This window comes from Natrix helvetica (genome assembly GCF_964273705.1).
Source record: "Natrix helvetica genome assembly, chromosome: 1".
Lineage (NCBI taxonomy): Eukaryota > Metazoa > Chordata > Lepidosauria > Squamata > Natricidae > Natrix > Natrix helvetica.
The window spans coordinates 369,111,990-369,128,701 of NC_138548.1; the positions used below are offsets into that span (position 1 = coordinate 369,111,990).

At 42.2% G+C, this 16,712-nt stretch overlaps 2 protein-coding genes across 2 annotated transcripts in view; one reads left to right on the forward strand and one right to left on the reverse strand.

The window, feature by feature from the left end:
- Positions 1 to 16,712, forward strand: part of LOC309382660 (taste receptor type 1 member 2-like) — a gene marked incomplete at its 3' end in the record, with an annotated part of 256,900 nt that overhangs the window by 190,919 nt on the left and 49,269 nt on the right. The window lies entirely within an intron of this gene.
- LOC309384587 (uncharacterized protein) overlaps positions 1,227 to 16,712 on the reverse strand; it is a gene marked incomplete at both ends in the record, with an annotated part of 44,165 nt that continues 28,679 nt past the window's right edge. The window contains one exon of the mRNA XM_081938288.1: positions 1,227 to 1,538. Coding sequence (XP_081794414.1) covers positions 1,227 to 1,538 — 312 coding nt within the window. The remainder of the gene's footprint in view (positions 1,539 to 16,712) is intronic.

Below are 16,712 nucleotides of genomic sequence, written 5' to 3' on the forward strand. Positions count from 1 at the left end.
CTATCAGCAGGCCCAACTGCCTCCCTGGGCCCCATCTCACGACGAGAGACTCACACCCGGGTGTCTGCGGCATGGTGAACTCTCTCGGCTCTAGGTCTTCCCGGATAATCACTGCTACCCCACCGCCCCTTCCCTGGGCCCGAGGCTGGTGAAATGCTCGATAGCCTGGTGGGCACATTTCCACGAGGGGTAGACCTCCCTCGTGGCCCAACCAGGTCTCGGTTATTCCGGCGAGGTCCGGCTCCCCCTCCAAAATTAGATCATAGATGAGGGGGGCCTTATTGACAACGGACCTCGCGTTGCATAGCAGCAGTCTCAGGCCTTGGGTCTGTAGATCCTGACCACCTAGTATGCAGGGGTTGGTACAAACGACCGGGAATGACCAAAAGCCCCGGTCTCCCAACCGACTACGCGCTCTTAAATTGTCCTCACATCTGCCCCTCCCCACGACCGTTGGTATTAAGGAGCCCTGAACAGGAATGGGTCCTAGACAGGGCAGGAGGACATAACTGCGAGAGGGGGGATTCCCGCAATAAAATAAGGTCAGACCTCGCATACATTACAAATGATAAATAGTAAATACACCGGGCTAAAGATGGATTCTGGGTGCTGAGGTGTTAAATAAGTCTACCAGTAAAATCATAACAGAACGGCAACCAAGATAATAAAATGGGAAAAGGAAGGATGGAAAAAGAAATAGGTAGAAGTAGCTAAAAATAAATAGGGCCCATAGTAGGGGTTAGGCAGTTCTTAATAGTCCATAAGAGGGTGAGCAGATGATTCATAGCGACAGGGGGGGGGGGAGTTCAAATAGTTCCCCACTGTTCTTCCAAGCCCCAGATGGTAAGAGTTCTCAGAGTCTATACGAAGGCAAGTGAGCAATCCCTAATGGGGAGGGGGGTGGTGTCAGCGGCTCACCGTGCACCATACCAGCTCCAGCGTCGCCTCCGCGCCATTTCAGGAGGCCTCTGTTATTCATTCCGGCGCCCTCAACAAATCCAACATCCCCGACGACTCAGATGTTTCACAACAGATGTTTCACGCCCAGCTCCAACCTCCCAAGATATCCACTGGGCTTCTAGAAGGCTCGGGGCTCCCGGCGGGTCCAGCGGGTCGGGGGATTGATATTTAAAGCCCCCCGATGGTCTTCCGGGCCGCCTCTGCCACCAACACCTCCCTCCACCTTCTCTCGTATGGGACGCCATCGTGTCCCCGTCACTAACCGCTCAGGGCGTCGTTGGTCTTGTCTCAGGCTGTCGTAGCTGTCGTGGCTTGTAAAAACGCCCGCAAACGCCAGCCAAATAGATCGAAATATCAGAACGCCCAGGCGACAGCTCCAGCAGCCGTCGACGCCTGCAATCCCCCCGGAAAAAGCCGACGCGTCCAAACGCCGGCCGCCATTTCCCAGCTGCTTCAGATTTCAAAGCTCGAATTACTTTCTTCCGCTTTTCTGTGCCGTCCGGCCACCCTGGGGGACCACTCGGGTCCAGAAATAAGCCAGGGTGGTCATTGTGTAGATTTGTGGTCCTCCAGCTCGTCTACGGGCCAGCAGCACCCAGCCCAGGTCAAAGGAGCCCCGAGAAAACACGGAGCTCAGCGGCCGGCCGCCATCCTCCAGGAAGCTCCTCCTCCTCCGTTAAAATAGAATAAATCCCCGGGAGGTAAAACTAAGAAAGTGCCAGGCCAGCTGATTGAAATAGGTGAGTCTTTAACTTTTGCCGGAAGGAACGGAGGTCGGTGGTAGTTCGAATGTCTGGGGGGAGGTCATTCCAGAGGGTTGGGCCCATCACAGAGAAGGATCTACTCCTAGGCGTCGCCCGCTGGCATTGCCTAGCAGACGGCACCATGAGGATGGTTGCAGGAACTGGGCATGGCTAGTCTAGTGAAGAGAAGGATCATATTTCAATGGCTGCAGAGAGAGGAGGGGGTCAAGCTATTTTCCAAAACACTCGAAGTTCAGACAAAAGGGATAATGGATGGAAACTGAACAAGGAGAGATTCAACCTGGAAATAAGGAGACATTTTCTGACAGTGAGAACAATCAACCAATAGAACAAAAGTTGCCTTCAGAAGTTGTGGGAGCTTCATCACTGGAAGCTTTCAAGAAGAGACTGGGCTTCCATCTGTCAGAAATGGGGTAGGGTCTCCTGCTTTAGGGGGAGGGGGTTGGAATAGATGACCTACAAGGTGCCTTCCAACTCTGTTATTCTGTTATTTTCCAATTGGACCAACAGAACTTCCATCCAATCTTGACTCCATTTCATTGGATTCAATCCAAACCTGAAGTCAGGCTCTGGTTAACAGAATTGCCTCCATCTCTAATATTTGAAGACAAAGAACAAGTGAACCTGAAGCTATTAATGTGAAATTCCTCCGCATATGAGGCCCTCTCTCACCAGTTTCAGGATGATGAATTGCAAAAGAGACATTGATTTGCAATGATTTGTGTCCTAAATAATAATCACCCCAAATCTCATTTTAGATATAAGTGAATCAGCATTATAGCATCTGAAGGATTCTTTAGTCAATAGATCTGAAGGCCCTCTATTTGTTTAAGAAAATTATAAAAGTTTTACTCCCTACATTCAATTCCCAATGCAGGATACCAACTTTTTTGACTATAATACAATACAATACAATACAATAGTAGAGTTGGAAGGGACCTTGGAGGCCTTCTAGTCCAACCCCCTGCCTAGGCAGGAAACCCTATACCGTTTCAGGCAAATGGCTATCCAACATCTTCTTAAAGACTTCCAGTGTTGGGGCATTCACAACTTCTGGAGGCAAGCTGTTCCACCGATTAATTGTTCTAACTGTCAGGAAATTTCTCCTCAGTTCTAAGTTGCTTCTTTCCTTGATTAGTTTCCACCCATTGCTTCTTGTTCTACCCTCAGGGTGTACTCCACTTCAAAAGGGTCCTGATTCTCTGGAAAAATGAAGAAAAGACATCAATATTTTCCCCACCTTGTTTAGCAACTTTAGGTGTGACAAAGTTTCTTGGTGGATTGTAAGTCTCCGTCTTTCAAACCTCCCCAAATGCTTGTCGATGGGATCCTCCTTGGGGAGAATAACCTTACTAATGATCCACAGACCTGTGTCTAGGTCTCCATTTTGATCCAAGTAAAATTTCAGCAGGGAAAGATTGTACAATTCCTTCTTCATTAGAAATTGATGGAACTAGAATGGAAACATCCAGGAATTTTAAAAGCAGAAATCTTGATTTTTTTTTTCTGCCTCAAATGGCTTTTTCACATTTGAATTTTTCTTCTGTGGTTATTTAACTTCTAAATATTGTGAGTTGGGGGAACAAATGTTGCCACTATCTTCAAAACTCAAGAACAAAGGTTCAGTCATAGTTCTCAATCACTTAGTATATTGACCAAAAGTATAGTGAGAAGATATATGTCAACCTTGAAGTGAACCTGGCTGAGGCCATTTTTTTGGCTTCATGGTTGCCACAAGGCAGAAGAGGGGACAGGGAGGGGGGGAATTAGATATATGGGGTTTTGCCGTTTTCCTGTGGGAACTAAGGTCACAAGTGGCTTAGAGAGGAGGAGTGGAGTAACAAAGCGACCTGCCAGTACCTTTATTGGAAAATGTGACTGATGACTTGGAGGACAGGGGGAAAATATCAATTTTATATTAGGTGAAAACTGTGGGATCTTTCGGCTTTCACCATTGTGTCAATATGATGTATCCAATTAACTGTTCTTTGAGGAATCTCTCTGCCTCGGAGTTCTACTTTCGATGGGTGCATTACCTGAAACACTGACAATATAATTGACAAAAACATTTCAATCATAGGGTACATTTTAGGAAATGTCGCAAATCAATTGAAGAAAAAACACAAATAACTAGAATATTCATAAACTCCCTGAAAACAACAGGGTGATTAGCAGAAAGCAGGGATTTGTTAAGAAGATAGTTGCAAGGCTATTCCTCATTCAAGTAGAGCAGAAGGGGGGGGGTGTCAGATGAATAAATTCTACTTTATTGTAAGACGATAGTATCAATGGGAAGGTCCAAATCTTTTAATAAATTCTTTTGACAGATCTTATCTGAGATTCTTTTTCTGCCTGTTATACAGCTGCTGGTTTCCTCCCCCACATCTTATCTGATTCTTCCCTATGCAGCATCTCTTTCTCTCATCCTCCAAATTCATTCCAACATATCATCACATTTCCTTATTAAAATGTGTGAATGGTGGTGATATTACTTGATTTTAGCAAAGAATCAACAAAATCCTTCCTTATGTGGTGCATGGGGATCTTCCTAATTGAGCACTGGATATCATGATAATGAAATGGATACAACTGTCTTTAAAATTGTACTCAAAGTCCCTGGGGGGAGAGGGGGCGACTAAGAAGTCAAATTAAATAAATAAATTAAAATAAATAAATTTTAATCTTACTGATACAATTGGGGAGTTATGAAAAACAATTAGACCTTGGTCATTGCTTCTTTGATATTTCTTTGATGCAGAAATTATAAAAGCTATTTTGATCTCCTTTAAAAAATTCCCATTTTCCAGAACATAAAACATGATTTTGAGATAGAGGGAGGTGCACATGTAAAATCCAGTTGGAAACTAATTTTTAACATTTAGGACTTGATATATCATTGCATTTTGTATAACACAAATGAATGGCATCCACAATCTATATCTTTGTCTAAGATTTCATTCATAATTTTTCTCACATTATTCTACATGTGGAATGATTACTGATTATAATAAGCTAATAGTAATGTTTTAATGATATGATAATAACCATATTATTAATTTGACAATCAATAATGTCATTAATGACCCAGTTGAATCATAAAAGTCCTCTTGAAGGAACCACACTTGGAGAAGAAAATTTTCATCTGCTTTAGGGAAGGACAAAGAAGGCGAGGAAGAGATCAAAGGAGGTGCTTTTAGCCATGAGGAAAGACTACAAGGAGAAGAGCCATGTTGGTTTACAGAAGCTTAAAAATCAGAAAAAGGCTGGGAATATTTTTTTTTTTTGAATATGCAAAACATCTTGGTTGTAGATGTGAGGATGCAATATTCTTCCAGTAGATACGGTAGATGTTCTACAGAAGTTTAGGATCTTGAACAACTAAGATGAAAGAGCAACAAAGACTTTGAAAAGGAATTTAGTCTGATGGATCCTTGTTGGGACCCCTTACCTTCCATGGCTGCAGCTTTGGAGCCCCCAACCTCTCTTCTCCCTTCTCCCTTCTCCTCTTGGATTTGGATGCAGCATGTAAGGCATGGAGCAGAATCTTAATGACACTGTAAGTACCAGCTGTATTTTCCACCTGCATCCGTTTCTGTTTCTCTTGTGTTTCCAGTGGGGCTTTCTGGATGCATCTATTTTGGCCTTTGACAGAAAAGACGTGTTTTGAAATAGAACAGTGAAAACACTCCCTTTGAAATTCACGTTCCACAAAGAAAGGATTTTTTAAGGCATCATCTTTTTGCCAATTTTTTCGCCCCTGAAAATGAAAGGTCCAAATACTATGGACATACTTGAAAAGATGGTGTTTATACCTGGGATAGCCCCCAACCACTGTCATGAGCCATACCTTCCCTTCAATGAGTCCTGGCAAATCTTCAAGTATTGAATGGAAGGGACGAATTCTGTCCAAAATATTATCAAACTCTATGAAGTGAACAAAGACATTAACTTGCCTCCACTTAGAAAGGGCACTCCTGAGGAGTTCTGTGTGTGTGGTTGTTGAGAATTGTTGTGATATAACAACACAAATTCTATTCTGTACAAGCATAGGAGTAAAAGTCCTCATGAAATGATCTCCCTTCTCTGTGTCTGGAGCAAATAGGCCAATCAGGTTCCATTCAAAATGGAGGAGCAGTTGGAGAATTGCTGGGCATTGAAATCCTTCTTTGGGGAGCATTGGATGGAAAAAAGGGAATTGACTTTTATCACTCAGAGCCTCTGAAGTAATTCTTTCACTGACCTGAAAAAAGGAGTTAAGAATTCTGTTACATTAAGGGTCTTACCAAGTCCCAACTTTTAGCTTTTAATGAATCCAACTTTTTTCTCATGCACATATTAGAACAGTTTCTTGCTGATTGATCTTTGGGCCTTATTGAGATAAACAGTATAAAAGACAGGACATTAACAAAATAGAATATCAATGTAGATTTTTTTTAAAAAAAATAATGCAATAGAAAAAGCATAAAGAATGAAAATACTAGTATCTTCATGACCCCTGAATTTAGAACAATCAGACCATAATTTCCTTCAAAAAAGGATTTTATTATATCTAATTTTTGAATTCTGAGCACCCAGAAAATATGTTTTTTAATATTACCATCCCAATTTATCTAATGTGCAGTCGAAGAAGTTGTTCTCCCTCTTTCTTCTATAATTAACATTCAAGTAATAGATGAATTACATCTTCTATCTCTGAACCTCCATAAATAAAAGTATGTTCACTGAAAGGGATTTGGAAGGTTCAACTCAATACTTGGAAGGTTCATTTGTAGCACCTGACGCATTTCAATATGCCAACCTTACTGAGTAGAGCTATGATCTTTCTCTGTTTTGCCAACCTTGAGTCTTTTGTAGCATTTTTTAAATTTTTTCTCCAATTGTAAAAAGACAGGGAGACAGGGAGATATATATGCATGCCCTAATTTTATAAATTGTAACATTCCCAATTCAGTTCTGAGGGAAGGAGCTGAAGTTCTTTTATCTATCCTAAAAGATTCTTCTCAGAGGATGACTTTGACTTTGATAATTTAGTTTAAAGAAGCTGAATATTTGTGATTGTAAAAAAAATAGCAATGCATTCACTTGTATCTTTGGTATAAAGAATCTCCTGCAATGTTGAGAGTGCCAAGATCCAATCAGAGAGAAAAATACCCCAGGTAAGGAAAGGTGTGAACTTGCTCTATTGACTCACCATCAAATAACCCTATACGGCAATGATACCATTTTCCAAAGATTGTAACTTTTGACGTTGACTTATCAATAATCAGATAATTCTTATGAGAATAGGAGCCAAGTCTTCTTAACAGTATATGAAACCCAAATATCATACTGTATAGGCAGCACCCTGGTTTTACCTTCTGATAAGAATCAGTCCTACTTCTCAGGGCTTCATGAATCCTTAAACAGGGCTGACCAACAAATGAGCCACAGCTGAATAGTGGTCCATGAGGGGTTTGCAACGAAGCCATAGAAATGGATGGCAAGCATCCACGTGCACAAGCGTATCCTCACTTGCCTGAGCAGCGTGCGAGTATGTGCACACATGGTCTATTTAAATGATCCACTTGCACAGAAACGTCCCCTTTAACACACACACACACACACCCCAATCTGCAAAGCTGGGAAACATTGGGGAACTCTGTCCTAAAACACACTCTCAAACAAATGAATGTAGAACATGGAATAATTGGGACGGAAGGGATCTTGGAGGTCTTCCAGTCCAACCCTTTGCTCATAGAGCAGATTGTATGCCATTCCAAGTATGAATGCCCAGCTCTTTTTGAAAACCTCCAGTAGTGGAACAGGATCAGCTTCATGAGCTTCTTCCACTGATTAATTGTTCTCACTGTCGGTGCTTGTAGAAAGGACTCTGAGCAGGGTCAACATTCTGAGCTCTATTGTAAAAGCCATCAGTTTCCTCTGTAATATTCCATTGTTTACTGTGTCAAATGCTATAAAGGCAGCAGAGGCATTCTTTCCTCTGACTGATTTTTATTTTAATACTTAGATGGTTCAAGGCAACAGAATTACCAATAGTGGATGAAATCTGCTTCTGGTTCTTCTACAAGGAATGCCCTTTTCATCTGCCACTGTCAACTCTAGTCAAGGGGAAGATGGCATGTATTTTAATCACAATATCTGTTAGAGAATTAGGGTCCTTACTATTCCCTTTTTATATGTACAAACTATAATTGCCATCTTGTAGAATTACATATTTATAATTCTTTTATAAAATGATGAATTAATATTTGATAATATCATTACATTGGCTAATATTGTGAAATAAATGTGAGCTTTCCATTCCACAACCTTCCTATTGTACAGAAGACCCTTTGATTGAACACAGAGCCTCTCCTCACCTTCACAAACATGCAACATAAGCCCTCAAAGCAAAGGGGAGGCTGCCATGAGTAAATATTTCTGTTTTCCACATTGCTCCCTCCCCATTGTTGTCATAATTCTGAATCATGATACCTAAAATGCCATGATGAAAAGCAAAGGTTGAATTCCATAGAGATGAAATGGTTGGATCTATCACTCACTCACTCACTCACACCAACAATCCACTCACTTTACCACTGTCCGCTCTATTCAAGGGGAATCTGGCATGTATTTTAAACACAATATCTGTAATTAGTGTCCTTTTTATTCCCCCTTTATATATATACATAGAATAAGACTAGATAGAATAACAGAGTTGGAAGGGACCTTGGAGGTCTTCTAGTTCAACACCCTGCCTAGGCAAGATTTCAGACAAATTGTTATCCAACATCTTCTTAGAAACTTCCAGTGTTGGAGCATTCACAACTTCTGGAAGCAAGTTGTTCCACTGATTAATTGTCCCAACTGTGGGGACATTTCTCCTCAGTACGAACTACAATTATGCAAGCTACAATTTCCATCTTTGACCCAAATGGGCATGGCAGTTATTATTTATATGTGTAAATGAACCTGCCAGTAGAATGTCCCACCAGTTGGGATATTTCTTGAACTGTTCAACTGTTAGAAAATCACCTCCAGAGGCAATATTGTTCTCAAAAACATTGGACAATGAATTTGAACATGAGCATTTTAGGGTAAAAAATAGTTGACATTTTACCTAACATATTTGTAATTCTTTTATAAAATATGTTAATTCATGTATGAGAATATCATTACTTTGGTAATATCATGAAAGAAATGTGAGCTTTCCTTCAGTGCTGCACTTCCCTCTTGTAGAAAGACCCTTTGATTGAACACAGAGCCTCTCCTCATCTTCACAAGTGTGCAGCAGAAGCCCTCAAAGCAAGGAGGAGGGTCTCATGAGCAGATATTTCTGTTTTCACCCATTCTCCTTACGCACTTTTATCTCAATCCCCGGCCATGAAACCTATAATGGCCATGGTGAAAAGAAGCTATTGAATTCTATAGTGAAGAAATGGTTGGATCTATCACTCACACACCAATAATCCACTCACTTTACCAGATAAAGAAACACAAACACAAACCTGGGCAACTTTGTAGGGGCTGACTAATGTTGACATCTGGATGGAGATGTCACTGAGAGCTCCATCAACCATCACCAAAATGTTGTCCTTTCTTCCACAGCTGTAGTTGGGAACATTGGCTTCTCCAGTAGAGAGCAGATCTAGTAGGGCATCTGAAGTGCCAAGGGTGTTATCATAGTTGTCATAGAGGTTGTAGCCAAGTGTGTGATTGTGCAGGAGGTGGTGATATTTCTTAACCATTTCAATATTGAAAATCATCCATAGTATTCTTCTTTTTTCACTACGTGAACTAATATATGACCAGGCTCATATTTAATATTAGGATCATCAACAACAAAAACTAAACAATTTTTCCCTCTTTAATCCTATTTTTCTCCACAAGCTAACTGAGATATAAGCCAATATTGATCCAAAAGCAGAGGCAAATGACAGTCACCCATTAATATTTGTTTGTGTTGAGATTGTAGGATGGAGATAGTTCTCCAAAAGGAGAAAAAAAAATCAGAAATATATTATTATTTGTAGCCGTACTAATTTTCATCAGCCCAGTAAACAGGTTGTAGAATAATTCAGCCATTAAAGTGGAACAATCATAAAAGGAAGAAGATATTTGGTAAGGGACACAGAAAAGCTATTCTAAAAACAAATCATCCTCTATTCCTATAAAAATCATGGATAGAATATCAATCAGTGGGCATAAAAATATGGAAATGAACTTTGCAGGGGAAACTACAACAATCACTACTTTAAAAAAAAAAAAACCTCAATACGGAAGTCATCCATTGAGGATTGAATAGGGAAAGGAAAATTATGGGGACTCCTTTCAGGTTTCTCCCAGAAAATAAGACAAAAGAGAGAGGCTGTGGAAATCAAAAGGATTCAAGAAATTAGTCAGGTCCTGTAATATAGGAGTAAGTAAAATAAGAAGGAAAAAAGAAGACTATTAGAACTGCAAATGGAGGGAATGAATCTCCATCACAGTGAATCACTTACAACCGAATCCGACTAGAAGGAGCCACGTTGAAAGGTAATATTGCAGGTGTTGTTTTTGATGGAGAGATGACTATACCAAGGAGAAAATCTCCTGGCTTAAAATAGCTCCATGGCATTTCTTCATCCTGGTGGTCCAAATTCAGTGGGCACTTCAGTCTAAGAGTCCCAGAGACTGAGTGGGGCAGCAGAAGAAGCAGAAGCAAAAGCAGGAGGTCCATAATTGCTGGGGCTGAATCAATCTGTTTCCTGTTTCTAAAAAAGAATTAGAAGAATTCAAAGGCTCTCAAAGGATGGAATATTCTGTGGCTTTCCTCATTCAAACAGAGACAAACCAAGATTCATCTGGAAGAAAGGGAAAATGCATTCAACAGCAAACCTACTACCTGTCCCATAACTGGAGCCACAAAGGGAAAAACCTGTGTTATTTATACTTTTCTAATGCAGGATCCCTTCCATGTCTCTTCAGTCTGATCAGTCACTGGAGAAGAAAGAGAAAAGATCTCAAGGCCTGTATGATGATAATTATAGTGAGAACAAACATCTCTTGGGACCCTGAACTTCTTCCATGTAAGGGAGGGCAGCTGGAGAAAATCTTAGTGAAAATATTTTGTCAGAGTTTTGACAGCATGTCTATTATTTTGAGATAAACCCCAGGAGCAAAACACAGCACACAGAGCCTTTATACAGTTAATAGAGGATTATATACAAATATATACAGACAGATGGAGATAAATGCCTTACCACTCAGCTACGAACACAAGGAGAGTAATGAGATACATGAAGAGAGAGAGAAACGCCCTCTAATGGCCACCTGTATATAGACACCTCACCAGAGTCTCTACCCCACCAGAGTCTTAAAGAGGTGATGCAAGTATTGCTGAATCATCCTCATTGCATCAGCCTACAGATTACAGCTTACAAATTTACATCAGCTGGCAGCTATTAAATCCTCAGTACCTGACATATTTATATATTTCATATTAGCGGAAAACCACAGAGAGACCCCTTGGGGCATTCTTCTGCAGTGGCCTTACTCCTTCCTGTTAGGACATGTCCAGAAAGTGATGCTGGAGCAAGATACTTCCACATCCTGCAAAGTGACTTCTGCTGTCTTTCAATGTGGCCTCTTGCCTCCAGGGCCTGCTAGGGGAAGTCACTCAGAGCTATGGAGTTCTTTGCCACTCTAGGTTGGTGCCACTTAACTTTAGTGCTCCCTGAGCTTTCACTCCAGCTGACTGAGTGACAGGAAAGTGACAGCCTTTGGAATACATCATTGGCTGAGAGAGAAAATTATGGAGTGGATGAAAGTTTTTGTTTTAGTTTCCTTGACACTCTCTGTGTTGTCTTTCCATATTGATACAATGAGAGCCATTAAATGTTGATGTTTCTTAGTTTGAATAATAAAATGGTGCTGTGAGGTCTGCGGTTGAGATGGTGGCAGATTTTTTTGCCACAACCACCCAGAAGTTGGTTTAGGAGGACCTTCTTGAATTTCCTTTAGTTGTGTAGGTGCACTTGGTGTGGTACGACTATTGTGACATTCCCATCTCTGAGGCTTTATTTGAAACTCCACTCCCAGAAGACTTCCAAGTGCTTCAACAGTACAGTTCAGAATCCCCGTGTTCTGTGTTTTCTTGGCTGATTGTGTATGGATTATGTTTCCTATCTGCAAGGGGAAAGTTAATATCTACAGCTCGGCCTGGAAAGGAGAACTGGGAGATTGAGTGAGAGGGGAAGCTGGTGATTGGATGGGCAGGTCCATCCTCACAATAAGGAGCCATAGGAGGACCAATATCCCAGGTCCATTGTATGAAAGTTGTCCCACTGTATGGTCCTCGGCTTCCACTCTCAGTGCCTGCTACCAGATCTTTAGTGATTCCAGGCTCCAGCTGTAGTTTTTGAATGGCAGGTTGATGTGTAGAATAGCTAATTTGGGGGTCCAGGTGAAAGAACCTCTCTCGGTTGGAAGCCCAGTGCAGCATGGATGGTCAGTCAGGAACCCTCTCAGGAGGAGAGTCTCAGGGACTGGAAGGCTAGGAGAGCTCACCAGAGTCTAAGCTGTTTAAAATCATGCTTGCCTTTGGCCAGCCTCAGCACTCTCAGCGTTGATGGGACCCCCTCAGTCCCCTTTGCAGGACAATTGCACAGCCCCTGTGAGTGTGTTGGGTGTGTGTCCCACCAGGTGGTTGACAGTTGTGCGTTCTCTGCAGAATTGAGCCAAGTGAGTTAAACTCCATTGACCACCATGGAAGCCTGTGTTCTCCTTAACGTGGATTGGGGAGAAACCCTCTTTCCTGAGCTGTGTGGAGTCATCACCTGAATTAACAGGCAGCGTTCAAAGTTGATGTTTAGGCCATCCAGTTTTTTTTTCCAGTCATCTCTATGTTAGTTTTAGCCAGCTGGGACCATCTCAGCCTGGCACTGCCCACAGGGAGGTGCAAAGATGTTGGTCTTCAGAGGGAACCAGATTAAAAGTGGCTTCTTTCTCCCTTGCATCCCCCAGAAAAACATCTAAGGAACTGGGGGCTCATCTGTGGTTGGCCACAAAGCCCCTGAAAATATTGAGTGAGATTTTTTTTAAAAAAGATTTATCTTATTTCATCCATTCCAGTGGTTGGGAACCTTCTCCTGTGCAAATCTTTGAAGCAGGTCATCATGCTAAAACCAGCATGTGGGGTATATATTTTGGCATGGTGCATTAGGCCTATGTAGCAGTTCTCTTTCCTTAACCTTTAAGTTAAGGGTGTTGTGTGAGCTCACCTGGATTTACCACAAACCATCTATGTGATGGCCAAGGGAGTAGTTTTTCCACAGAAGATTGAAATCTTTTTTTAGGATCTGGTTTTGGATCCAGGGTCCATGGCTATCCAGCATGGCAACATTCACAAGACAAGGGATCAGCATCTCAGGTTTTGCCCCCCAATCCCTCTTTTCCCCAGAGCGTGCCTTGTCTTATGCACGATGTCTGGGGTTTCTCTTGGACAATCATTATTGACTACTTTTGCTTTCAGAAGCATTCTTGACCTTTCTTGCACACTAGCAGGTTACTAAGAATGAAGCCCTGCCTGCTTTAAGATTTTAGCTTCTTCATATAAAGATGTTAGAGATATTTTTCAGCCTTTCCTTCACTGGCAAACCACTTCCTCATAACTTTGCCAAAGTCTCTGGCTCAGCTCCACCTGGGGTCTTTCTGACCACCTTCACACAGTTGTGACCCCGAGGCTGTGGGCCTTCCTCTGCATGGCTTTGTCCTTCCAAGCCCATCCAGGTGGCTACCAGCTAACTAAAATTGGCCTGATTTTTGTAGCTGGTTGTGCTGCAGAGAGGTGACGAGATGCTCCTAATCCTGACAAGGAGAATGGGTTTCCAGTCCTCATGAAGGCAACTTGGGGGCAATGAAGCTTGAAGAGGAAACAGAATACTTTTTACCTTGGGAATTATTTTATCAAAGATTAGAAAATAGAAGCAGAAGTTAGAAATTTAGAATCAAGGAGGATATGTAAATAAAAATGAAGCAAATGTGTACCCAAATAATGAATATTGACTAAGGTTAACTGGCTGCTGCTGCCATTGGGTTGACTGAGGTGCTGGCTGTGGTGGGGGATGTTGTTGCTCAGGCTCCGATTGTGGCTGGAGGTCATCAGGTTGCATGTCCCTGACTTGGTATTTACACACCTTTAGGTTCTTGAAAGCCCCCGCGTGAACTTGATGGCTTTCTCCATCATCCAGTCAGCTTTATCGAATTCTTCACCCTCTTCTTCTTCTTCCTCCAGCTCCACTCATTGTGTTCCTGCCAGCAACTGCCACAGCTTCCATGAGTGAAAGTCACCCCATGGGCTTCCCCTCCCATTCCTCCTTTTGCCCAATGCCCAGAGACCCCCTGGATCTCATCAGATTGCCACAGCATTCCACCTCTCCTGTCCACTCCGAAAGATCCAGTCCCTCTTCAAAGCCTCCCCCCAGCATTCAATCTCCATCTAATTTCTTCCTTGAGCTGATATCATGTGCATACGGTCCCCAGAGTAGAGATGATGTCCTCTCTGGGTTGACCACCGTATCAGATTCCATCTAATGTCAGTCCTGGCTCAGTCTGATCACTTTGGAAAGTAAAACTCTCAAATGCATTTGTATGCAGTGAAAAGAACTTTTATTTAAAAATGCTGGCTGCAGTAAAGTCAGGAGGAATCTGAAGTTCCCATGTAGCAATATAAAAATGAAACACTCAGTTCCCCATCCCTCCCCCATGTCTAGTCCGTCTTTAGCCAATCTGACATCAATGAGATGTTTTGGGAAATGCTGAGGTGTTTGGGCTGGTGAAATCCACAGGGTGAATGACCTCAAAGATGCCTGGCATAATCTGTTCCCCAACTGCTTTGCACCCCTTCAACTGTCATTCTCCCCCCCTCCCAAATTCCCACCATAGAAGCATATAGGTTTAATAGCCAAATTCCCCTTTCCTTCTCCCTCTCCTTTGATGGCAGGATGCATGTGAATAGTTTGGAATCGTTTGCCTCCAGAAGTTGTGGGTGATCCAGCACTAGAGGCTTTTAAAAAGTTACTGGACAATCATTTGTCTGAAATGGTATAGGATCTCTTGCTTGAGCAGGGGGTTGGATAGAAGACCTCCAAGGTCCTTCCAACTCCATTGTTCAATGTTCCATGTCAAACAGAGGCAAATGAAACATATAAACCAACAACAAATTTCAATCAATAACTGTCATGAACCTAAGAAACAATTTAATGATCAGTTCCCTACTTTTATCATTAGATGTTCCTTTGTGTTTAGATCTGGTCTCAGGAGGATAATGTAGCACTTGGGGAAGAAGATGCAGCCCAGCAGTCCAGCACTGGAGGCCAAGATGGAGAAGATCTGCATGGCGACCATGGACTTTCCTTTGGTGCTCAGGTAGGTGGGAAGGAAAGAGATCCAGACGCTACAGAAGACCAGCATGCTGAAAGTTATCAGTTTGGCTTCATTGAAGGCCCCAGGTAGGTTCCTGGCCAAGAAAGCCACCATGAAACAAACAGAAGCTAGGAAACCCATGTAGCCGAGGACAATATAAAACATGGTGACAGAACCTTCGTTGCATTGAAGGATGATCTCTCCAGGCTGGGAGCGCATGTCAGAATCTGGGAATGGGGGAGAAACTCCCAGCCATATGGCACAAATGGAAATTTGGACACCAGAACAAGAAAGGATGATGCAGTTGGCCAAGCTCTTCCCTAACCATCTTCTCATGCTGTTCCCTGGTTTTGAGGCCAGGAAGGCCAACACCACCGTGATAGTTTTGGCCAACACAGACGACACGGCTACTGAGAAAACAATGCTGAACATTGTTTGTTGGAGAAGACAGGTGGCTTTCCTTGGTTGTCCGATGAAGAGAATGGAGGACAAAAAACAAAGCAGGAGGGAGATCAAGAGGATGAAGGAGAGGTCCCGGTTGTTGGCTTTGACAATGGGAGTTTCTAAATATTTAAGGAATATGATTAAAACAAGGCTTGTGGTTAAGAATAAGAGGAGAGCAAAGAACACAAGCATTATGCCCAGATGTTCTTCACAGGACAGGAAGGTTATTCTTTTTGGGATACATTGGACTCGCTTCTTGGTTGGATATTGTTCATCTGGGCATTTGGTGCATTTTTCAGTATCTGAGGAAACAAAGTAATATTTCTGTCATAGTCTTTCAAATTTCAAAAAATCGTTTAGATGAGATTTGATACTGAGGGACAAGAAAGCCTCAGTAAATGATATATACCTACATTCCAGCAAAAAATTCCCCAATATATACAACTGTACAAAAATAAGAACAACAAAATCAAATTAAAAGAAGAAATATCTGGTGCCATAAACTCCCTTCTCTGAGGTAATCCACCAGATTCTTATCTTTCACTGACTTTACTTTGAGTTTGTTTTAATTTTAATTTTTGACAGATCTACATATATGTTTCTCCCAGGAATAAACTCGATTATTGATGATTGACCTACGAACTGTGCTCTCAATCAATTGCTCTAAAGATCCTGGACACAGGGTAAAAGTTTTCAAACATGGTTGGATCCATGGAGAGCCTCTTGAGAAGGGTTGCAACATGCCTATTTCAGGGGAGATTGTACAGCCCCTTCCACTTAAAAACCATTAACTACTCTGGATTAGGGAGTATCTCCAAACTTTGAGGCCTTCTAGAAACCCCTGAAAATGTGATTCTGTCAACAGTCCTGGGAATCACCTGGTAACAGAGCCCTGCATGCTGGTTGTATAGTTGGTAGCATCTTGAGGCATTCCTCTCTTGCTTTCTTAGTGTTTATTTCTCATTATATTAATTTTTAATTATTGCTTTAATTATATGCCAACAAGAGTCACTTTGAATGAGACTTCTGGTTCCAGCGGCTGACAGCGACGGGCAACTCGTTTGCTCACTCCGGCTCTCCGGTGGGCTTCCCCACTCCTTGGGGGGCACAGGACGCCCCGAAGAGGCGTCCTGCCGGAGGGGCGGCATCACGGAGGTTCCC